Below are 25,000 nucleotides of genomic sequence, written 5' to 3'. Positions count from 1 at the left end.
TTCTGTGGCGTATATCATAGTCCAATCAGCTAGTGTTCTGTGGAGTATGTTCCAATCAGCTTCAAGTCCCGCCCCTTTCGGGGCAACTTTCACACTACGCGAAATTGCACTAGGCTGTTCTCGTAGACTTGCATGTAAAATCTATTTTGGTAACTTCAGGCCATTCGGTCATTTGTCTATGGGGTTTTGGGACATGCACAAAGAATCGTACGTGCTTACGTCATGTCATACGGACGTTCGTTCACCTGCTTTACCATCGCTATGGCGGCTAGTAATGTTCTGAACAACTCGGTTGAATCTTTAAAAGAAACACCGTTCAGCCGTCGTAGCAACCAGGAGAAATTAACAGTAAAGGAATTAGGACCACCCAGACCAAATTTAATTATAAAGCAAGTTTATACAAAGGCAGGGAAAATTGGAAAATCGTATAACCGAGGATTTAGGAGGATTTCTTTCTGTAAACAAATTGAACAAATGGATTAGAAGGAGGCATCTTTTGTTCCCAACTTGAGGATATTACAACTGGACCTATTACCGAAGTCAAACTTCGTTTGTGGTCGCAATCTCCGCGGCTGTTAGGCTGCTACTGTTGGTGTTTTGCGAAGCCAGAATACACAAACTCGACCTGAAGGTAAGAGAGTCAGCTAAGATAAAAGCTACTTCAAACATTTAGTAATATCGTCAGCATGGTACGTTTTCTATTGTCGTCTTTTAGCTTGTTTGTTTATGTATTCAGCACACGCACACACACACACACACACACACGCACACACGCACACACGCACACACACACACACACACACACACACACACTCACACTCACACTCACACACTCACTAGAGGGGATGAAGAGGTCTGTACAGGGGGGTAGGGGGGATGAAGAGGTCTGTACAGGGGGGTAGAGGGGATAAAGAGGTCTGTACAGGGGGGTAGAGGGGATGAAGAGGTCTGTACAGGGGGGTAGAGGGGATGGAGAGGTCTGTACAGGGGGGTAGGGGGGATGAGGAGGTATGTAGAGGTGGGTAGGGGGGATGAAGAGGTCTGTAGAGGTGGGTAGGGGGGATGAAGAGGTCTGTAGAGGTGGGTAGGGGGGATGAAGAGGTCTGTAGAGGTGGGTAGGGGGGATGAAGAGGTCTGTACAGGGGGGTAGAGGGGATGAAGAGGTCTGTACAGGGGGGTAGAGGGGATGAAGAGGTCTGTACAGGGGGGTAGAGGGGATGGAGAGGTCTGTACAGGGGGGTAGGGGGGATGAGGAGGTATGTACAGGGGGGTAGAGGGGATGAAGAGGTCTGTACAGGGGGGTAGAGGGGATGAAGAGGTCTGTACAGGGGGGGTAGAGGGGATGGAGAGGTCTGTACAGGGGGGTAGGGGGGATGAGGAGGTATGTACAGGGGGGTAGAGGGGATGAAGAGGTCTGTACAGGGGGGTAGGGGGGATGAGGAGGTATGTATAGGGGGGTAGAGGGGATGAAGAGGTCTGTAGAGGAGGGTAGAGGGGATGGAGAGGTCTGTACAGGGGGTAGAGGGGATGGAGAGGTCTGTAGAGGTGGGTAGAGGAGATGTAGAGGTGGGTAGAGGTGATGAAGAGGTCTGTAGAGGTGGGTAGAGGGGATGAAGAGGTCTGTACAGGGGGGTAGAGGGGATGAAGAGGTCTGTAGAGGTGGGTAGAGGGGATGAAGAGGTCTGTACAGGGGGGTAGAGGGGATGGCGAGGTCTGTACAGGGGGGTAGAGCTATTCTCATGCTAAAATCGACTGTAAATCCAGATTTTAAAGTTGATATTCTTCCCCGTGGAGCATGCCCCCATAACCTGTGCCCCACCCAAAATGTTTAGCACCAGCCGCCACTGCCTGACCCTATATTTGTGTTGCCAGTGATAACATGTGTAGGCCTTCCATCACTTGCACCTCTCCTTTGCCTCTCCAGGTCTTTGATTGACTGTGGGCCGTCATACCTGTCAAATACCATGACCACACATTGCATTTCATCCTGCCAGCAGCCCGGAACCATGGTATTGCTTCAGACATGCAGTTGAGATGAAGGTCAAAGTTAGCTTCACGCTCTGATCGTAGCATTCTGAGTAAGAGATCAGCCCCTTTGAGGAAATTCAGCCAGTACTTAAAAGTTGCTGCTTGTTGAACTCCCCTCTCTGAAAACTGTTGTATTCTTCTCCTCAGTTCAGGAAGGTCTGTCTCCACTTCACTTAAGAACTGTCTGGCAGAGACCTGGTCGTTGCCATGAAAGGCATGCTGCACATCTCGCAGGAGGTGTTCTTGTTCAGCAGACAATGGACTTTGGCCTTTTTTGTTCAGCCAGGAGACCAGTACCATCCAGAAGAGCCTGAACAGAGCCTCTGAAACAACCTTGATGCTCCTCACACCTCTTGTCAGTTGTTTCCCCTGAAGCATCTGCCGAGCTGTTGCGTCAGCATAGACTCCAGACTCGGTTATCATGTCAAAGAGGCCCCCGTCTGCATACACCTTCCCAATGCTTGCCAGAAAGGCCATGGTGACGTGCATTCCTCCAATTCTCATGGTGATCTTGCCATCCAAAGCTTCAGGTTTGCTCCACAGAATTTGCTGTGCTTTGCTGTAGATGGCAAGGTCAGCAGTTACAAGTATATGCCTCTGTCCCAGTTCTTGAGCAAGCTGTGTGAGCTGCAAAAGAGCTGTATAGATTGTAGATAGGTCTGATGGTGAAGCTCTTATGAAGGGCATATATTGTACTGTTGTTAATGGGATGTCTGACGTGGATACATAGGCATTGAATGCAGACCATCCTGGGATTCTCTGTTCTTCTTCTTTCATGATACGGCTCACCTTCCAAAGTAAGTCTTGGCCTTCTGCTGCCTGAGCTTTTGTGCTGTCTGATTTGAGGACCTGTGGTAGAACTGCTGGTGGTTCAGATCGCCTACCTGGCTTGATGTATCTGAAATTCAAGAACAAGTCATTAGGCATCTTTTGTCATATAATTCAATCTTTAACAAAATGCCCTTACAAACAACAACACTCCAGATTCCTTAGATTATGATGTGTGACCTCACAAATAATGTGTAACTTGAATATTGGACAAATGCTAGTCTGACTTACACAAGTGTAATGTGAAACTTGAAGCCTCCAGTGCACATTTTACATTTTAATATTGGATTATATTGCATTAACATACAGTATATCAGAGCCATTTCAATCAAGTATTGCATGTGTCTGGCAGATAGTTGGTCTATAATATTTACCTCTGAACCTCTTCATTATCCAAATCACAGCTGTCCAGGGCATGGAGAGATCTCTCTGGGATTCTCAGGATGGGGTTGTGTGCTGTGGCAACATCACCTCTTCTGTATACAACAATTGCCATGGAATGTGTTGTATTTTTGCCATCCAGCGTCTCTTCATTCTGGTCAAAGTTGTCAATGGCTGCATCAATTATCCCATGTTCTGTGGTTCTTGTCAGTCCATTTGGAATGTAAACACCTTTGCTTCTCTGTAATTGATCTGCTGCTACTGATGTGAGACATTGACGCACTTCATCATACGACACACAATGACCCATCATGTGTAGCTTGTTGATAAGGGCCTTGCTGCCAAACTCATGATGGATCATAATCCCAAGTCCTAGTGTGATAGGTGTACGTCTGCTGCAGCACTGTGCAATTAGATCATGGCAAAAGGTTATAACACTTGTGTTATTCTTCAGAGCTGGGTCCTCATCACAGGTCTGCACATTTTTAAATGCACCTGCATTGACACACCAGTTCACAAAATCATACAGAGTGTTTGGCACATATTCACTGCACTGGAGAAGGGAAAGCTTGTCACTGCTTATGTAGAATTGAGGCTCATGCTCAACCTTTTCCATAGTTTTCCTCAATATACCTGCATCCTGGTGGAGGATTTGAGTGTCAGTGAGGGTCTCTGTTCTCTGTGGAGGCATTGTCTCCCTGTCTTCTGTTATGTTTTCTCTGAGGAGAGAAGCTTCTCTCATTGCATGGCCAACAGTCATGGCACCAGAACAGATCAGATCAGATTTTCCAGGACGTTCAATGAAGATGAGTTTATCCCCATAATGCTGGTTCATCTTTTCTTTGAGTTTCCAGGATTTATACATTGTTGGTTCTGTAGCTGTACTCAGTTTTCCTTTATAGCTCTCAGTTACAGCACTCAGTGTTGTGACAGTCATATGCTTTGAAAAAACTGTCTTAGTTAATTCTTCAGTTAGCTCAATGAAAGCTCTTTCATGTTCATTTAACTTCTTTTCTGTTAAATGTTTGTTTCTAGCTGCTAGAATGTTCCTTTCTGAAAGATAGTGTCCTAGGCAACTTCTGTGATACTTTGCATCATAGGCAAAAAGATCTTCATAGGTCAGCATACGGTGATGTATTATTTCATCAAACCTCTCTGAGGCTGCATTGAGGACCTTTGGCCTTGTACTTTCACCTGTACCGGTACATATAGGGGTCAGGCCTTCTCTCTTTGTGACTTTCTGGCTGCAATTGAAACATTGGCTGCAAATGAAACACTGGCTACGGATGTCAAATCTAGTGTCTCTGGACAGTCTAAGTCTTTTACTTTGACACTGATCCTGGGATGGTTCTTGATCACTGGTTGTAGGCGTATAGTTATGTGTGCTTGAATAACTGGCCCGACATGACCTGTGATATGAAACCTTGACCTTGAAGGACAGTATGTCATCTGAGTGGGGCGATAGTCTCTTATGAACTTCATTATCTCGTCCTTGAGCAACGTTCAGTATGGTTCTGAGTCCTTGTAAGCTGGGATTCTTGACATTATTTTGATGTCCTTGTAGAGCTTTTTCACATAATAAGCAGACTTTTTCATCCTGTGTCTGTAAATATGGCTGGCTAGCTGTCTGCGTTGGCCTTGTTGGCTCCATTGTTACAGTGAACTCTGGTAAATATGGAAAACACACACACACACGCACACACACACAATTAACTTATCCTAGCCTCTGTTAGCTAGCCTCTGTTAGCTAGCCTATGTTAGCTAGCCTCTGCTAGCCTCTGCCTAGATCAGAATGCCTGCACTATGGTTTAAAAGCTCACAAATCTAACAACATATTCAACAACATATTAATATCATAGTTGGACATATGTGTTACCTGTTATCTGTCATTAGATTGGTGATAATCTGAACAGAACTGTCAATCCACAGCCCCTCTCCCTCTGAGATGGAGATTGTTATGGCTGCTGCTGCCCAGTTGGCTACACAGTTTTGAAACATGCAGCTGTCACTCAAACCAGAGTGGCAGAGAGTGTTCCACTGTCAAGCTTCAAAATTATTTCTATACTGTACTTTGAATTAAGGTTCCAGTTTTAATAACACCTGTACTATTTACACCTATGTTTTAGAGGCTTGCAATTTAGAACTAATAAACTTTTATTTTATTGGGTTACTCTTATTCTGACTATTTGGTGATGTAGTTCAGCCACCTGGTATTTCCCTCTCCAAATATGATGACCATCAGAGTGAGCATTCTTAACTTATAGGCTATTATGCCACTTATCCCCCATTCAGAATTTGACTGTATCAGAGAAGAGGTAGGCCTATGTCTAAAGAAATCTAATTTGCAATAGAACTGTATGAGATATTTCCATACAACTACTGGTTATTGTTCAATAGCACCCTAGACAATTCAGTAATGATATATTTTTCAGGGATTTCTGTTTTTCTGATAAATGAGAGAAAAGTGATGGAGTCCTATGTTCCTGTCACCAAAAAGTACAATTTCCGTCTAAACTAAAGCTAAGTTTACAGGACTATAATTCAGTATTTATTTAGGTAAATAGTTGTCTGACTATTTGGTGATGTAGGACAACCACCTGGTTCATACCTCAGCAAATCTGAAGAGGAAAAGAGTGATCATTCTCAACGTATGGGCTTTTTTGTCACCTTCCCCATATTCGGCCTGGTCTAATTTGGCTCTTTTTCAGGGATTGGGGTAGCTCTAAAGAACAACCAAAAAAACATATTTTCCCCAAAAATAAAATTTGACAACAATCAATTTCATTAATGGGAGACCCTAAAGATAAGAAAAATCATTGTTGTCATTTGCTCTACCTCGGGTAGGGGTATCTTAAAATCTGAGGGCCCTTCCTGCTAGACTACTAAGTCTGACCTTGATCCTGACCCTAACCCAAATCAACATCTTGGTACATTCTGAGAAAGAAAGAACGCACTGGTGAGCTCGGCACCACAAAAAGGTCTGGACGATGATCGCAGGATCCTTTACATGATAAATAAAAAAACCTTCACAACATCCAGCCAATTGAAGAACATTCTCCAGGAGGTAGGCATATCATTATCCAAGTCTACCATAAAGAGAAGATTTCACGAGAGCAAATACAGAGGGTTCACTACACGGTGCAAACCACTCATAAACCTCAGGAATAGAAAGGCCAAAAAACATCTAAAAAAGCCAGTAGTTCTGAAACAGCATTCTTTGGACAGATGAAACTAAGACCAACCTGTACCAGAATGATGAAAAAAGTATGGAAAAGGCTTGGACTGGCTCATGATCGGAAGCATACCACATCCTCTGTAAAACACGGTGGAGGCAGTGTGATGGCATCGGCATGCATGGCTTCCAATGGCACTGGGTCACTAGTGTTTATTGATGATGTGACAGAAGACAGAAGCAGCCAGCTGAATTCTGAAGTGTTTAGGGATATACTGTCTGCTCAGATTCAGCCAAATTCAGCAAAGTTGATTGGATGGCGCTTCACAGTACAGTTGGACAATGACCCAAAACATACTGCAAAAGCAACCATTGAGTTTTTAAAGAAGGTAAAGAAGTGAAATATTCTGCAATGGCTGAGTCAATCACCTGATCTGAGCATGGATTTCACTTGCTGAAGACAAATCTAAAGGCAGAAAGACCCATGAACAAACAACAACTGAAGACAGCTGCAGTAAAGGCCTGGCAAAGCATCACAAAGGAGGAAACCGAGCATTTGGTGATGTCCATGGGTTCCAGATTCCAGGCAATCATTGCCTGCAAAGGATTCTCGACAAAGTATTAAAAATGAACATTTTATTTATGATTATGTTAATTTGTCCAATTACATTTGAGCCCCTGACACTCGGGGACTGTAAAAATTGTTGCAATTCCTAAAAGTTTCATACAATATTTTTGTTCAACCCCTTGAATTCAAACTGATAGTCTGCACTTCAATTACATCTCGGTCATTTCATTTCAAATCCATTGTGGTGGTGTACAGAGACAAAATTAGGGAAATAAATATTTCCGGACCTAACTGTATATGTATATATATATAAATAGGTACTGTAGGTGTGTGACTGTGAGAAAGTTGAGCAGGGGGCCAGGGTGGAGATGGAGGAAGGGGATAGGAGTGAGCTCTGTGAGCTCGGCACCACAAAAAGGTCTGGACGTCCACGGAAGACAACAGTGGTGGATGATTGCAGGATCCTTTACATGGTAACGAAAAAAAAACTTCACAACATCCAGCCACTTCAATTGCATCTCAGTCGTTTAATTTCAAATCCATTGTGGTGGCGTACAGGGACAAAATGATGGAAATTGTTTCACCGTCCAAATATTTCCGGACCTAACTGTATATATGTATATATAGGTACTGTAGGTGTGTGTCTCTGTGAGAAAGGTCAGAAGGGCGCCAGGGGGGAGATGGAGGAAGGAGATAGGATTGTTCCAGACTGTTTAAAAACCTGCCTGGGAGTGCATAGAACAGAGGAACAGAAAGCATGCTGGGAACAGAGGGCATGGAGGGAACAGAGCATGGTGGGAAGAAAAGGCATGGTGGGAACAGGAACGAGGAAAAAGGGGGACTTCTGGCTGGGCGGAGGTATTGTCTGTCCATACCTGGCCAGCGGGAGCGAGAGTTGATGGTGGAAATCATGGAGGGACAGAGAGAGAGAGAGAGAGAGAGAGAGAGAGAGAGAGAGAGAGACAGAGAGACAGAGGACAGACACCCATCAGCCTCAGTGTCAGAAATAACTTTAAAGGTCAAGAGAAGATAGGCTGTGTGTGTGTGTGTGTGTGTGTGTGTGTGTGTGTGTGTGTGTTGCGTGCTGGGAAGGTCATGAGCGGGGCCCTGCCCTGTGAACAAAACACAAACGACCCCCCTTGCCCCCTCCTGCCCTCTCCTGCCCCCCCCCCGGCACCCCCGCCCTCCGTATCCGCTAGCACAGAGGAACAATAGCATCAGGAAATGGCTGACTGGTGAGGGGGGAGGGGGTGGGGGGGGGGCTGGACACTCTGGACACACACTTAAGGTCAGACTTCTGTTCTGGCAACATGCCACTAACATACACCCACACACCCACACACCCCCCCCCACACACACACACACACACACACAACTGTCCCGTTCATACACACTGTACACGTTCGTCTGAGACCAAAGCACATGCCTGTCTCAGACGGACAGTCTGATTGGCTGACAGGCAACTCAGGAGGAAGTTACATTAGAACATCACCTCCCCCAGCCTCCCCTGGTGTTCTACCTCCCCCAGCCTCCCCTGGTGTTCTACCTCCACCAGCCTCCCCTGGTGTTCTACCTCCACCAGCCTCCCCTGGTGTTCTACCTACCCTAGCTTCCCCTGGTGTTTACCTCCCCCAGCCTCCCCAGTTGTTCTACCTCCCCCAGCCTCCCCTGGTGTTCTACCTCCGCCAGCCTCCCCTGGAGTTCTAACTCCGCCAGCCTCCCCTGGTGTTCTACCTCCGCCAGCCTCCCCTGTTGTTCTACCTCCGCCAGCCTCCCCTGGTGTTCTACCTCCCCCAGCCTCCAGCCTCCTTAGAGGAACACACCAAACTGAGTGTTATGCGAAATCTCCCAGAATTCGCTTTGCGAATCATCAGCAAAATAGTGCACAAACAAAAACAAAAGAAAACCACAAATGTAATTATTTTCTTCATTAATAAATATTAAAAAATTATGATAACCATCTATTATCTTAGTTTAATGTCATTTCAATGTATTATAGACCTTTTCTTTATAACAAGCATAACAAGAAATTCGCTAGGGATGACCCCTTAAATTCATTGCATGAAAACGAAACTGTGCGTTATTTCACGAACTTTGCTTCTCGGTCTGTCAGCCTCTATAGGAGAACCGTATCGAGTCCATTCAAGGCTGGTTATCTCACCCATTTTCATACGGTCTGAGGTGTGTCGTTTTCGATGATAGCACCCCGGGAAGTGAGGCTAAGTTCACATTGAAGTTAGAGATTCTGAGATTGGGCCCCCCGTTCTGAGATTGGGCTATAACTATACTTTAATACTTATGTATTATTCGAGATACCATGGGAACCCAGATGTTGCCATGGTAGCGGCAGGAGGTGGGTCAGGGGTCAGGTCAGGGTCAGGGTCAGGGTTAGGGTTAGGGTCAGGATCAGGGTTAGGGATAACCTATCTCTTGATAAATAACGTTTAAATAAATAACTAAATGTTAAATGGACTGCACTTACATAGCGCCTTATTCCAAAGCGCTTTACAATGGCCTCTCATTCACCCATTTACACACACATTCACACACCAATGGCGGCCAAGCTACCATGCAAGTCGCCGGCCCGCTCATTTGGAGCGCTTTGGGGTGCAGTGTCTTGCCCAAGGACACCTCGACACGTGGCCATCTGGGGATCGAACCGCCGAAACCACTAACCTTGCGATCATTAGAGGCCGGGTCTACGTCCTGAGCAACAGCCGCCCCCAAATAACTAAATAAATGAATAAAATGTATTTTAAAATGTACACCCTGATGACTCACTGGTGTGCACTGTGACGTTGAGGCGTGCTCCGGCTGGCTGTGATGTCATCTCCAGGAAGTAGGGGGTCCCAGGTTCCAGGTTCTCCACCTGACAGGTGAAGCTTCTTCCCCCCCCCGCCCCCCCGAGCCCCTCCGGCCCCCCCAGGTCTCGGACACAGTCCCTGGCCTCTGGGCTGCTGCCTCCCGCCACCACGGTGAAGCCACAGCCTCCTGCCCCCCCGGCCCCCCCCGGGCCCCCCTCCGTCCTCAACCTCAGCAGCACACTGTCCACGCCACTGCTGGCCTCCACCGCCGTCACCTGACACGGCCGCTCCTCACACCCTACACACACCACACACTGGGAGTAAACACACACCGGGTCAGAACACACACTACACACACCACACACTGGTATAAAACACACACCGGGTCAGAACACACAGTACACACACCACACACTGGGAGACAACACACACCGGGTCAGAACACACACTACCCACACCGTACACACATCACACACTGGGAGACAACACACACAGTCACACACTGGGTCAGAACACACCCTACACACACCACACACTGGGAGACAACACACACACACACACACACCCACACCCTACACACACACACACACACACCCTACACACACACACACACACACACACACACACACACACACACACACACACACACACACACACACACACACACATTGACTTACACTATATGGACAAAAGTATGTGGACACAATTATGGTCTGGGGCTGTTTTCATGGTTTGGTTTAGGCCCCTTAGTTCCAGTGAAGGGAAATGTTAATGCTACAGCATACAATGCGATTCTAGAGGATTGTATGCTTCCAACTTTGTGGCAACAGTTTGGGGAAGGCCTTTTCCAGTTTCAGCATGACAATGCCCCAATACACAAAGTGAGGTCCATAATGACATGGTTTGCTGAGTTTGGAGACATGGTTTGCATGAGTTTGGAGAACTTGACTGGCCTGCACACAGAGCTCTGACCTCAACCCCATTGAACACCATTGGGATGAATTGGAACACCGACTGCGAGCCAGTCCTTCTCGCCCAACATCAGTGCCCGACCTCATTAATGCTCTTGTGGCTGAATGGGAGCGAATCCCCGCAAACATATTCTAAAATCTAGTAGAAAGTCTTCCCAGGAGAGTGGAAGCTGTTATAGCAGTGAAGGTGGGACCAACTCCATATTAATGCCCATGGTTTTGGAATGAGAAGTTCAACAAGCACATATGGGTGTGATGTTCGGGTGTCCCAATACTTTTGTCCATGTAGTGTATATAGCACCTTATTCTAAAGCGCTTTACCAAGGCCTCTCATTCACCCATTCACACACATTTACACACCAACAGCGGCAAGCTACCATGCAAGGCGCTGGGCCGCTCATTGGGAGCAATTTGGGAGCAATTTGGGGTTCAGTGTCTTGCCCAAGGACACCTCAACATGTGTCGGGACTCGGGACACAGGTTTGAACCGCCAATATGCTAACCTTGCGATCATTAGACGGTGGCTCTACCTCCTGCGCCACAGCCACCACTACACACACACTACACACATACAATACACACACACTACGCAGTGCGCACTCTATAGTTTTGTGAAATTCTAGTAAATAATAGAAAGTATTTGATCAGATCACATCAAGGTTATCAATTAATAGCAATGGAAATGGAAAATGGAATTCATTTGATTCAGTGTGTAATAAACAATAATACAATTTCAAACTGGCATTTAAAACTATCACGGATAACACAATATCGTACACCACTGTTGTTCTCTCAGCTTGAAGTCATCAATCAGATGTATTGATAAGTCATCAATAAGATGTATTGATAAGTCATTAATCAGATGTATCGATAAGTCATCAATCAGATGTATTGATAAGTCATCAATCGGATGTATTGATAAGTCATCATTTAGATGTATTGATAAGTCATCAATCAGATGTATTGATAAGTCATCAATAAGATGTATTGATAAGTCATCAATCAGATGTATTGATAAATCATCAATCAGATGTATTGATAAGTGATTAAGTGTTCGTTCAGACTTACCCAGAGAATCCATGAGACCACCCAGAGTGATACATGAAACCCTTTCTGTTTCAACATGGTGGTCATTCTGTTAAATCTTTCAAAACAAAACAAAAAAAAAAAAAATCTGTTAATCCTAAAGCTTGTTCAAAAGCATAATCCCAGAGATGTTACGATCATCTGTAAAGAAACACGATGATGTCCTGATAGGAAATTAAAACAAATAATCAGCGACTCTTAGTTCCTTAGTTCCTGAGCGACTGAATCCTGTATAATCCGTAAAAGCAGGACTGAGTAGCGTTGTCCACTCCGGGTAGGAAGTGTTCGTCCTGGAGTGTTCCTGGATCTTCTATGGATCTTCTCTGGATCTTCTTTGGATCTTCTATGGGTCTTCTCCGGAGCCTTGCAGGCATTCCAACACAATAAGACACTTATTAAGAGAGTCTCTGCCGGATTTCCTTAATCAGTCCTCCGTTGGCGTGAAGCAGAATGAGACACTAGAGTATAAACAAGGACAACACCACAGACCCTCTACTGTGTGTGTGTGTGTGTGTGTATGTGTGTGTGTGCATGCGTGTCTGGACACTGGCTGATCTCTGTCCACGTACTCAGTAGAGCGGAGGTCTGTGTGTTTGTCTCCCGCTACGTGGCTAAACTTTCCCCTGACAGAACGCCATCCAAAGCTTTGTTCCCTGACTAGCCCTAACCCTCCCACCCGGGTTTCCTTCCTGCCTCTACTCCATCCCACCCACCCTCCCACCCTCTCTGAAGTTTGAGTCATGGGGGGCGGGGGGGTCTGTAATAATGGTGACGTCATCTCAGCGGAGATCTCATGGTGTTCTAGAATGTCATGGGGTTCTAGTCCCATTCTAGTCTAGCCCGTCACACACCCCATCCCTAACGCTGAGGGAAGCCTAGAGACAGGAGGCCTGTACAACTATGACAGCCACCAGGCAGGCCATGACAGACTCTTCAGTACTGCTTTGAACAAACATGTCGATAAAGCTTTAGTTTGATGCATTTTTCTTCTATTTCTTTTCCCAATTAGTGTGTGTCTCTCTGCTATTCAATCGTGTTGAAGATCTATGTCCTTCTCTCTACAAAGCACAAAATCACGTAAAATAAATGTTTGAAGAACAAATCAAGAGTGCAGTTTGTCATTGTCAGTAGAAAAGGAAGGTGTTGATTCACCAACCCCAAAATAGCCTGATTGTGGGTTTCAGAGGGAGTTTCCATTCAGTTGATATCACATGATAGAGCACCTGAATATGGACCATTAAGGACCTGTTTGATAGGAGGCTCTCTCTGTGTCTACATCTGGGTGGTCTAACTGGGAGGACTGCTCATGCGCTGTCCACCTGAAACACACACACACAGACAGACAGACAGACAGACAGACACACAGACACACACAGACACAGACACAGACACAGACACACACACACACACACACACACACACACACACACACACACACACACACACACACACACACACACTGTTCAAACCTCAATAACACCATTGTAGTTGTCCTTCCCCAGCACAGCAGAGTAGACAACATCAGGAAGGCCAGCCAGCGGTGTAACAGCTTAAACAGGTTGTCTTTATTGGCAGTAATAGTAGGATGAAGACCACGGCCGAAGGGGAACGGCAGATCAACATTGAGGAAACATCTGTGTCTCAACAAAATGGCCGCCACTGGTCAGTTAGCAGTATGGCTTTAGTGACCCCTCAAAGGAACGAACCCCCCCGCCACAGTAACCCCCCCCCCCATAGTCAACTCTCTGTGGTTACCATGCCAACATCACAGACAGCAGTATTCCCTCTGCTATCACACGTTGTTGTCAAGGTTATGGCGGGTGTATGTGTGTGTCTGTGTGTGTGTGTGTGTGTGTGTGTGTAGGTGTGTGTGTGTGTTTGTGTGTACTTAGTCTCTCCTAGGTACCATCAGCCGATCAGCTGCTTCCCAATGTCTTAGTACTCAACACCAGCAGCCTATCAACTGTGTCAGCTGGGTCCCACAGACATACAGTTCATATGTACAGATTAAAATAGTCCTGTAAATATATAAATAGTTACTATTGTGATTATAATGCTGGACAGTCAACTAATCACGACATTCAAGTTTGATTAGCGTTACATGGAGAACACCTATAACATAGCTAACATGGCTAACATGGCTATCATGGCTAGCATGGCTACAACCCCACATAGTGGACATTAGCTGAACAGTGAACAGCACGCACCAACGGTTACCATGGCTACACACCCATCCATAGGCATAGTACATTGTACCTCCTACATACATATTCATATCCATATTCATAGTACAAGTAGACAAATATACTTTTCCCAAAACCTTTGTATCACAAATAATAATAATTTAAAAATTGGTACATAATAATTATACAAAAAAAGTGTCCTTAAAGTGTTTCTCATTGTCAAACAACAATCCCTCCTTCTCCACCTCCCCCACCTCGTGCCCCCCCGCCCCCCCTCTTCCACCTCCCCCACCTCATACCCCCCCCCCCCTACTCCTCTCCTGCCCTCCTCCTCCTCCCCCTCTGACTGGAGCTTGGGAGAGGTGAGGTGAGTTAAATCTACAGTTAGCGTTTTATAACATATTTGAAGGAGTTACCCAGGAGTAACCCAGGAGTGACCCACCTCCTTAGGTTAGGGTTGGGGGGTGTGGGAGGATAGGGGGGGCGGGTGTGGGGGGGTCTAGTACCACCACCAGGATTAACAGTCAGTTATTAATACCCTTTGTGTAACAAACAAGTAGAATTATTAATACATAATAATTAATACACTAATAACAACAAGTTACCCACAGTACAGTCAGCCACCATAACAACCAGTGGAACGGTGTCGCTCAGTAACCACTGGTTACGGTATCCATGACAATAGAGACAGAGAGGTACAGGACAAGAGTCGGACCATCTGATTGGTCAGGGCTGTACAGAAGCAGGCTGCTGATTGGATCAACCAGACAGAAAGTAGCAGAAGAAGACGAAGAAGAGGAGGAGGAGGAAGTAGAGAAGAAGAAAGGATACTTAACATTCTACAGCAGTGTTCCTGTCTCTCCCTTTACACTGACATTTACATTTTAGACATTTAGCAGACACCTTTATCCAAAGCCACTTACAACAAATACATTTGTCTAAGTAAGTGAATCATCTGTCCATCAGTCATCATAAGAAAAAGTAATCTAATCTATGCTAGGACCAGGGGCCATTGGCAGTCATAATTCTCTCTCTCTCTCTCTCTCTGGGTGGAGCTGCAGCCAATTGCAGTCCAGGCTGTCTGTGTTCCACACACATACACACACACACACACACACACACACACACACACACACACCCAAATGCTGTCTTCTTCTTCATCATCACCATCATCGTTGTCCTTTGTTTCACATGACTGACAGTCTCCAGGTTGCTAGGCACCCACTAGGGCGGAATTCCACTTCCTGGTAAACGCGGTGCATCCAGTGACAGCTTCCTGTGGCTCCTCATTGGCCGGCAGAGAGGCGGGTCTCGTAGAGGCTCAAGGCGTGGTGGACGAACTCATACTGCTCCTCGGTCTGGATCATCCCCCCCCTACACACACACACACACACACACACACACACACACACACACACACACACACACACACACACACACACACAGACACGTGCACACACACACACACACACAGTCACAAACAGACACACACACACACACACACACACACACACGCACACACACACACACACACACAGCTCATTTCATTAAGAGGTAATTATCTATAAAAATGACATTTCCTTTGTCCAGCGGTTACAGTCTCCATGGTTACAGCCTCCATGGTTACAGTACATTGTGGTCAGGGACAGGGCTTGGGGTCAGGGTCAAGGTCAGGGCTAGGGGTTAGGCCTAGGGGTCAGGGCTAGGGGTCAGGGTTAGGGTCAGGGGTCAGGGCTAGGTCAAGGGTCAGGGTCAGGGCTAGGGGTCAGGGTTAGGCCTAGGGGTCAGAGACAGGTCTAGGGGTCAGGGTCAGGGGTCGGAGGTCTACTCACCTGTCTGTGCGGAGCTGGCAGACAATCCTCAGCACATCGACCACGCCCTCCTGCAGCAGCTGGCGACAGCCTATCGTTGTGGCGATGAAACAACCCGTCCGGCCAATCCCGGCGCTGCAAATCGGGAGAGGCGGGGTTTACGAGGAGCATGGGCTAGGACTGTGTGTGTGTGTGTGTGTGTGTGTGTGTGTGTGTGTGTGTGTGTAGGACATCTGGAGCACAGTCTTTGTTATTCCACGTTCATCTGAGCGACTATAAACTCTCGTTACACTGAACCTCAGATTTCTACCTGGACCAGCCTCCCAACCAGATCTCCTTTCCTCCCTGCGCCTCCCTCCCTCCCTCCCTCCGTCCCTCCCTCCCTCCCTCCCTGGGCCTCCCTCCTTCCCTCCTATCTCCCTCCCTCCCTCCGCCCCTGCACCCTCCCTCCCTCCCTCCCTCCCTCCCTTCCTCCCTCCCTCCCTCCCTCCCTGGGCCTCCCTCCTTCCCTCCTATCTCCCTCCCTCCCTCCGCTCCTGCACCCTCCATCCCTCCCTCCCTCCCTCCCTGGGACTCCCTCCTTCCCTCCTATCTCCCTCCCTCCTACCTCCCTCCCTCCCTCCGCCCCTGCACTCTCCCTCCCTCCCTCCCTACCACCCTCCGTGGGCCTCCCTCCTATCTCCCGCCCTCCTACCTCCCTCCCTGCACCCTCCCTCCCTCCCTCCCTACCTGCAGTGGACGGCCAGAGGGCCGTGGGAGGCCGAGGCGAGGCGGTCCTCCTCCACGTCCGTCATCAGCTGCAGGAGGGGGGAGGCGCTGGCGGGGGTCTTGTGGTCGGGCCAGGAGGTGAACCAATAGTGACGCACCGTACGACTCTGACCCCCCAGCTGCACACACACACACACACACACACACACACACACACACAGGGTCAGAGTTAGGGTCAGGGTCAGGGTACCTTCAGGGTCAGGGTTAGGGCCAGGGTCAGGGTCAGGGTCAGGGGTCAGGGTCAGGGCCAGGGTCAGAGTTAGGGTTAGGGTCAAAGTTAGGGTCAGGGTACCTTCAGGGTCAGGGTGCGGGTGGTGTAGTGGTCACACTCCTTCAGACTGGTGATGAGGACCTCCACCCTGCCGTAGATGCCCCGCCTCTCTGGCCAGTACAGCACGCATTTCTGAAACACACACTGGTCATCCACCTGGACACGACGTGTGTGTGTGTGTGTGTGTGTGTGTGTGTGTGTTCACCTCGTTCTTCTCCTTCAGCTTGGTGATCATGATGATTACAGGACAGTCTTCCTGCCAGACCAGCAGCCAGAAGTCATTGACTGTGTTGATCATCGGTCCCTGCGTGGCGATGTAAGCCTTCTCGTCTCCTCGGTAACCCTGGAACATAGCAGGGAGAGGGGGCGGGGTCACCAGGAGAGCACCCTGATTGGTCAGGTAGGGGGTTAACGTTACCTGTGTTTCTGGTGACTTAAATTAAAAATAAATAAACGGAAATATGTGATCAATTAAAACTGGCCGAACCCAACTCTAACTCTAACCCTAAACGTGTGTGTGTGTGTGTGTGTGTGTGTGTGTGTGTGTGTATCTCTGAGGGTGTGTGTGAGTGTGTGTGTGTGTGTGTGTATGTGTGAGTGTGTGTGTGTGTGTGTGTATGTGTGTGTGTGTGTGTGTGTATGGGTCACTTCTGTGTCAGCCTCTATAGACTCTCCGGTGTGAAAGAGAAAACTAGTGGTTCAACTTCCTGTGACAGGATGTAACCTATTGTATGTGCGGCGCTGGAGTCCATTAAGGGTCAGTCCATGGTTCCTGTGGCGACGGCCTCTCCTCTGCGTCTGTGTGTGTGTGTGTGTGTATGTGTGTGTGTGTGTGTGTGTGTGTGTGTGTGTTCCTGTGGCCTCTAGTTTCCAACGTTCTCTCAGATGAACACTGATAAGACTTGGACTGTTTACTGATTCTGTTCCAGTATTATAAACATATAACACCTCAGCTCACATCTGAACCTTGCACACAGACACACACACACACACACACACATGCACACACACACACGCACACACACACACACACACACGCACACACACTGTCTGTACATGATAGCGCTATATCTTTACAATCTAATGGAGGGGAGGTAAAATGCAACTGATACATTGTTGTTGATGTTGTTGTTGTGTCATGTACTGTATGTAGTTAGCATGTTGTGTCATGCCACTCACTCGTATGTAGTTAGCGTGTTGTGTGATGTATGTAGTTAGCATGTTGTGTGATGTATGTAGTTAGCGTGTTGTGTGATGTATGTAGTTAGCGTGGTGTGTGTGATGTATGTAGTTAGCGTGGTGTGTGATGTATACAGTTAGCGTGGTGTGTGATGTATGTAGTTAATGTGTTGTGTGATGTATGTAGTTAGCATGTTGTGTGATGTATGTAGTTAGCATGTTGTGTGATGTATGTAGTTAGCGTGGTGTGTCATGTATGTAGTTAGCGTGGTTTGTGATATATGTAGTTAGCGTGGTGTGTGATGTATGTAGTTAGCATGGTGTGTGATGTATGTAGTTAGCGTGGTGTGTGATGTATGTAGTTAGCGTGGTGTGTGATGTATGTAGTTAGCGTGGTGTGTGATGTATGTAGTTAGCGTGGTGTGTGATGTATGTAGTTACTGTGTTGTGTGATGTATGTAGTTAGCGTGGTGTGTGATGTATGTAGTTAGCGTGTTGTATGATGTATGTAGTTAGTGTGTTGTGTGATGTATGTAGTTAGCGTGGTGTGATGTATGTAGTTAGCGTGGTGTGATGTATGTAGTTAGCGTGGTGTGATGTATGTAGTTAGCGTGGTGTGTGATGTATGTAGTTAGTGTGTTGTGTGATGTATGTAGTTAGCGTGTTGTGTGACGTATGTAGTTAGCGTGTTGTGTGATGTATGTAGTTAGCATGGTGTGATGTATGTAGTAAGCGTGGTGTATGATGTATGTAATTAGCGTGGTGTGTGATGTATGTAGTTAGCGTGTTGTGTAATGTATGTAGTAAGTGTGTTGTGTGATGTATGTAGTTAGCGTGGTGTGATGTACTGTATGTAGTTACCGTGGTGTGTGATGTATGTAGTTAGCGTGGTGTGTGATGTATGTAGTTAGTGTGTTGTGTGATGTATGTAGTTAGCGTGTTGTGTGATGTATGTAGTTAGCGTGGTGTGATGTATGTAGTTAGCATGGTGTGTGATGTATGTAGTTAGCGTGGTGTGTGATGTATACAGTTAGCGTGGTGTGTGATGTATGTAGTTAATGTGTTGTGTGATGTATGTAGTTAGCATGTTGTGTGATGTATGTAGTTAGCATGTTGTGTGATGTATGTAGTTAGCGTGGTGTGTCATGTATGTAGTTAGCGTGGTTTGTGATATATGTAGTTAGCGTGGTGTGTGATGTATGTAGTTAGCATGGTGTGTGATGTATGTAGTTAGCGTGGTGTGTGATGTATGTAGTTAGCGTGGTGTGTGATGTATGTAGTTAGCGTGGTGTGATGTATGTAGTTAGCGTGGTGTGATGTATGTAGTTAGCATGGTGTGTGATGTATGTAGTTAGTGTGTTGTGTGATGTATGTAGTTAGCGTGGTGTGATGTATGTAGTTAGCGTGGTGGGTGATGTATGTAGTTAGTGTGATGTATGTAGTTAGCGTGGTGTGATGTATGTAGTTAGCATGTTGTGTGATGTATGTAGTTAGCGTGGTGTGTGATGTATGTAGTTAGCGTGGTGTGTGATGTATGTAGTTAGCGTGGTGTGTGATGTATGTAGTTAGCGTGGTGTGTGATGTATGTAGTTAGCGTGTTGTGTGATGTATGTAGTTAGCGTGTTGTGTGATGCCACTCACTCGTATGTAGTTAGCGTTAATGTAGCTGCTCAGAGGGTCGTAGGAGCTCTTAGTCCTCAGGATCACCCTGGAGTGAGGATCTACACACACACACACACACACACACACACATAGGTCATAAAAGCGTGGTCATAGAGAAATATCACAGTGAGTCCTTCACCCCCCCTCCCACCCACCCTCCCTCATTCCCTCCCTCCCTCATTCCCTCCCTCCATCACTCTGTTGGACCTCTTCTAAGACTCTCCTAAGAAGATTGGGTTGTGTGTGTGTGTGTTTCTTGCGGGACATTGGACGGAAGGAACCCCGCCCCTGAAGGAACCAGGAGGGAAGCTGATAACAGACTGTAGACCCCACACACACACACACACACACACACAGTGGGTTATATAATGCGTTAATCAGCCGTTCATGGCTGGTATTGTTCTTCTTAAGGTCCAGGCAGGAAGTGACCTCTGACCCCTAACCCCTGCCCCGCCTTTGGCCCCACCCAGCAAATCAAAAAACGTCCTGCTTCAACCACTGACCTGTTGCTGAGCAACCAGCAGGCCTCTGATTGTAACCATAGTCCTGTAATGTGTGTTTGTGTATGTGTGTGTGTGTGTGTGTGTCTGTGTGTCTCACTTGGCAGTATAGTCTTGTATCTGTTTTTGGTGCCGTGACTCGGGACGTCCAGCTCCTTTGGATCCACAAAGTTCATGGGGATTTCCTAAGAGAGGGAAACAAAACAATACAAAACAAATGTTTTGGACATAATCAATACCATCATAACTACTCCATGTGCAGGGTGCGTGTGTGTGTGTGTGTGCGCGCGTGTGTGTGTGGACTCACAGCAAACTCTGTCTGGAGGGTGTGTGTGTGTGTGTGTGTGTGTGTGTGTGTGTGTGTGGGTCTGTGTGTCTGCGGACTCACAGCGAACTCCACGTGGATGGTGCGTGGGTGTGTGGGTGTGTGTGTGTGCGGACTCACAGCGAACTCTGCATGGAGGGTGTGTGTGTTGCGGACGACGTCCCGGAGGTGCTGGCGTGAGAGGGGGTGCCCCGCCGCCTGGAGGTACTCCTGAGAGGCGCGTCCTTTTGTGGGGGTTCCCACCCCACTGTTCAGGGGCTCCACGGCCCCCAGGGAACTCATGTCCAGAACCAGGGACACGTTGGACCCCCGTCTAGAGGAGGGGGGAGGAGGGGAGAGGAGAGGAGAGGGGGGGGAGGAGAGGGGAGGGGAGGGGAGGAAAGGAGAGGAGAGGAGAGGAGAGGGGAGGAGAGGGGAGGGGAGGGGAGGAAAGGAGAGGAGAGGAGAGGAGAGGGGAGGAGAGGGGGGGGGAAGAGGGGGGGAGAGGAGAAGAAGGGGGGGAGAGGGGAGGAGAGGAGAGGAGAGGAGAGGAGAGGGAAGGGGAGGAAAGGAGAGAATTATACCCTGGGTTAGAGAGGGTATACAGAGGGTATACAGTTTGAAAAATGGGAGGTGAGGGTGAAGGTTGTGTGATGGTTGTGTGAAGGTTGTGTGAAGGTTGTGTGAAGGTTGGGTGAAGGTTGTGTGAAGGTTGTGTGATGGTTGGGTGAAGGTTGTGTGATGGTTGTGTGAAGGTTGTGTGATGGTTGTGTGAAGGTTGTGTGAAGGTTGTGTGAAGGTTGTGTGAAGGTTGGTGAAGGTTGTGTGAAGGTTGGGTGAAGGTTGGGTGATGGTTGTGTGAAGGTTGTGTGAAGGTTGTGTGAAGGTTGTGTGAAGGTTGTGTGATGGTTGTGTGAAGGTTGTGTGAAGGTTGTGTGATGGTTGTGTGATGGTTGTGTGAAGGTTGGGTGAAGTGTCTCTCTGTCTCTCTCTCTCTCTCTCTCTCTGTGTGTCTCTGTCTCTCTCTCACACAGACAGACAGACAGACAGACAGACAGACAGACAGACAGGCAGACAGACAGACATCACTAAGAAGCCTCAGGGTCGTCGAGGATCACATGACATGCTGTCATCTCTGGTTCTCCTCACAGTGTTTACCCTGAGCCAATCAGAATCACAGTGTTTACCCTGAGCCAATCAGAGGGCTGTCGTCATGGCGTCCGGTGTTGTCGAACAACAACATCCCGTCCATGTTTGGAATGACCTCTAATAACCAGACACACACAGACACAGACACAGACACAGACACAGACACACACAGACACACAGACACACATAGACACACATAGACACACACAGACAGACAGACACACACACACACTCACACTCACACTCACACAGACACACACACACACACACACACACACACACACACACACACACATAGAGTAGAAGGTGGAGTCCAGGGGAGGCTGGTGGAGGTAGAAATCCCCTGGTGTTCTACCTCCCCCAGCCTCCCCTGCTGTTCTACCTCCCCCAACCTCCCCTGCTGTTCTACCTCCCCCAGCCTCCCCTGCTGTTCTACCTCCCCCAGCCTCCCCTGGTGTTCTACCTCCCCCAGCCTCCCCTGCTGTTCTACCTCTGCCAGCCTCCCCTGGTGTTCTACCTCCTCCAGCCTCCCCTGCTGTTCTACCTCCCAGTCCCCCAGCCTCCCCTGGCGTTCTACCTCCACCAGCCTCCACCAGCCTCGACTCACAATCCAGCTTCAGGCCAGTGTGTGATACACACACACACACACACACACACACACTTGACCAGCGCTTGATTCAGTTCCCCTGGTACAATGGAATGGTCTCACAGAGCCAGCTATATCAATCACACCTCACTGTCACCTGTCATGTGACTTATGAAACCACCTGACCCAGGTCTGTATCCACTTCATGTCTCGTGTGTGTGTGTGTGTGTGTGTGTGTGTGTGTGTGTGTGTGTGTGTGTGTGGCAGCAATCAGCCCAGTGGCAGCACAGGAAGGGGCCAGCATCCTGTACAGGAAGTCAGTTGACACACAGAGAGACACGCCTTTCCCTTCTGTTGGGATCCTGAAGCTAAGTGTGTGTCTCTCTCTTGATTTCACTCTCTCTCTCTCTCTCTCTCTCTCTCTCTCTCTCTCTTTCTCTCTCTCTCTCTCTCTGTCTCTCTCTCTCTGCCTCTCTCTCTCTCTGCCTCTCTCTCTCTCTGCCTCTCTCTCTCTCTCTGTGTCTGTCTCTCTCTCTCTCTCTCTCTCTCTCTCTCTCTCTCTCTCTGTCTCTCTCTCTCTCTCTCTCACATTAACCCTCTTTCTTCAGTGACCTTCCCAGTCACCAGATCAGTATCCAATAGAACATCTTTGGGATGTGGCAGAATGGGAGATTCACAGTTTGAAAGCGCACCTGAAAAATCTGCGTGATGCAATCATGTCGTCATGGACCAGAATCTCAAAGGAACGTTTCCAACAAATCAATCAATGCCATGAAGAATTGGCATAAAAAGGGAAGCTCTACCCAGTATTAGTAGAGTGTTCCTAATAAAGGGAGGCCCTACCCAGTATTAATATAGAGTTCCTAATAAAGGGAGGCCCTACCCAGTATTAGTAGAGTGTTCCTAATAAAGGGAGGCCCTACCCAGTATTAGTAGAGTGTTCCTAATAAAGGGAGGCTCTACCCAGTATTAGTATAGTGTTCCTAATAAAGGGAGGCTCTACCCAGTATTAGTAGAGTGTTCCTAATAAAGGGAGGCTCTACCCAGTATTAGTAGAGTGTTCCTAATAAAGGGAGGCCATACCCAGTATTAGTGTAGTGTTCCTAATAAAGTGGTCGGAGAGTGTATTTAGAAGAGAGGTGGATGTTCCTCCATTGTTGCTCCTCCTGGAACAATGTTTCATGTTTGATTCCAGAACATTCCAAGAGAGAGAGAGAGAGTTCCGGAACACTCCCCCCCCTCCCCCACCACCCACCCACACACACACACACACACACACACACACACACACACACACACACACACACACACACACACACACCTACACACACAACCTACACACACCCCCACACACACACACACACACACCCAACCTACACAGCCACACACACACACACACACACACACACACACACACACACACACATACACCCATCAGAGGGGGTCTACTCCTCAGTCTGCACGTATGCTACCGAGAACACCTGCCTCGACACATACACACACACACTCCCAGGTCAGAGATCAACAGACAGAGAGAGGATAGTGTGTTTGTGTGTGTGTGTGGGGCAGGCAGGCAGGCAGGCAGGCAAGCAGACAGACAGATATACAGACAGACAGACAGACAGACAGACAGATAGATATACAGGCAGACAGGCAGACAGGCAGGCAGACAAACAGAGAGACAGAGAGACAGACAGATAGATATACAGACAGACAGACAGACAGACAGGCAGACAGGCAGACAGGCAGACAGGCAGGCAGACAGACAGAGAGACAGAGAGACAGAGAGACAGAGAGACAGACAGATAGATATACAGACAGACAGACATACAGACAGGCAAACAGACAGACAGACATACATACAGACAGACAGACAGGCAGACAGACAGGCAGACAGGCAGACCTCACCTCTCCTGCAGACCAGCGGCTGGCTTCATCCTGAAGGGGGAGGGGCTTGCAGACAGGCAGGGCTTGAGCTCGCGCGTGACGTTGGACGCAGGGATCAGTACTGGCGCCGCGGGGGCGGGGCAGCACGCTCTGATAGGCTGGGGTGTGGGCGTGGCTCTGGGTGTGGCTGGCAGGGGACTGGCCTGCACCATGCTGCTGGAGAGACCGGCAAGGGGCGGGGCTTCTGGACAGGGGGCGGGGCTGAGGCTGGGCAGGGTCACAGGGACGGGGGTCAGGTGGACGTCGCGACACACGGGCGGCTCCTTAAACTGCCTGTCGGAAAGGTCGACTTTCTCTTTCAGCCTGTAGAGGACCTAGGACACAACAACCACTTTAGTCAAATCAAATCAAATCAAATTTTATTTGTATTGCGCATTACGCACAAAATGTGACCCAATGCGCTTCACAGAGAGCAATGAAGATAAAGCAACAACTAAGATGGACATTTAAAACCACACGATGACAGAACACGCAAGCAGGCAAGGGCGAAAAACCTTTACACCGTGTATCCAGGAAAATTCCCTTGCAGCCCTCTACTCATAGAGCGACTACCTCCAGTACCTACTTTATCAGCGTATACACTGTCCCCAAGTCAATAAAGTCATAGTCTCCTTAGAACACGACGGAAAGATGTCTGACTCACACTGTCTCTCTTTAATAGTTAACATAGTTAACTTATTTAACAGTTAACATGTTTAATAGTTAACATGTTTAATTGTTAACTTATTTAACAGTTAAATGTTTAATAGTTAACATGTTTAATAGTTAACTTGTTTAACAGTTAACATGTTTAATAGTTAAC

At 47.8% G+C, this 25,000-nt stretch overlaps 2 protein-coding genes across 2 annotated transcripts in view; both read right to left on the bottom strand.

Annotated features, from left to right (window-relative positions):
- The window catches only part of ptprb (protein tyrosine phosphatase receptor type b), a gene marked incomplete at its 5' end in the record, with an annotated part of 51,056 nt that extends 39,223 nt beyond the window's left edge, over nucleotides 1-11,833 (bottom strand). The window contains 2 exons of the mRNA XM_080538295.1: nucleotides 9,759-10,079; nucleotides 11,821-11,833. Of these exons, the coding sequence (XP_080394421.1) occupies nucleotides 9,759-10,079; nucleotides 11,821-11,833 (334 nt within the window). The remainder of the gene's footprint in view (nucleotides 1-9,758; nucleotides 10,080-11,820) is intronic.
- Nucleotides 11,834-15,307: 3,474 nt separating this feature from the next.
- ptprr (protein tyrosine phosphatase receptor type R) overlaps nucleotides 15,308-25,000 on the bottom strand; it is a gene marked incomplete at both ends in the record, with an annotated part of 26,340 nt that continues 16,647 nt past the window's right edge. Inside the window, 9 exons of the mRNA XM_080538294.1 lie at nucleotides 15,308-15,395; nucleotides 15,854-15,967; nucleotides 16,562-16,719; nucleotides 16,893-17,003; nucleotides 17,077-17,214; nucleotides 19,692-19,771; nucleotides 20,313-20,397; nucleotides 20,658-20,850; nucleotides 24,160-24,512. Coding sequence (XP_080394420.1) covers nucleotides 15,308-15,395; nucleotides 15,854-15,967; nucleotides 16,562-16,719; nucleotides 16,893-17,003; nucleotides 17,077-17,214; nucleotides 19,692-19,771; nucleotides 20,313-20,397; nucleotides 20,658-20,850; nucleotides 24,160-24,512 — 1,320 coding nt within the window. The remainder of the gene's footprint in view (nucleotides 15,396-15,853; nucleotides 15,968-16,561; nucleotides 16,720-16,892; nucleotides 17,004-17,076; nucleotides 17,215-19,691; nucleotides 19,772-20,312; nucleotides 20,398-20,657; nucleotides 20,851-24,159; nucleotides 24,513-25,000) is intronic.

The sequence above is a fragment of the Nansenia antarctica genome (assembly GCF_963989245.1).
Source record: "Nansenia antarctica genome assembly, chromosome: 8".
NCBI classification, from domain to species: Eukaryota; Metazoa; Chordata; class Actinopteri; order Argentiniformes; family Microstomatidae; genus Nansenia; species Nansenia antarctica.
This window is presented reverse-complemented; position numbering and strand designations above follow the sequence as displayed.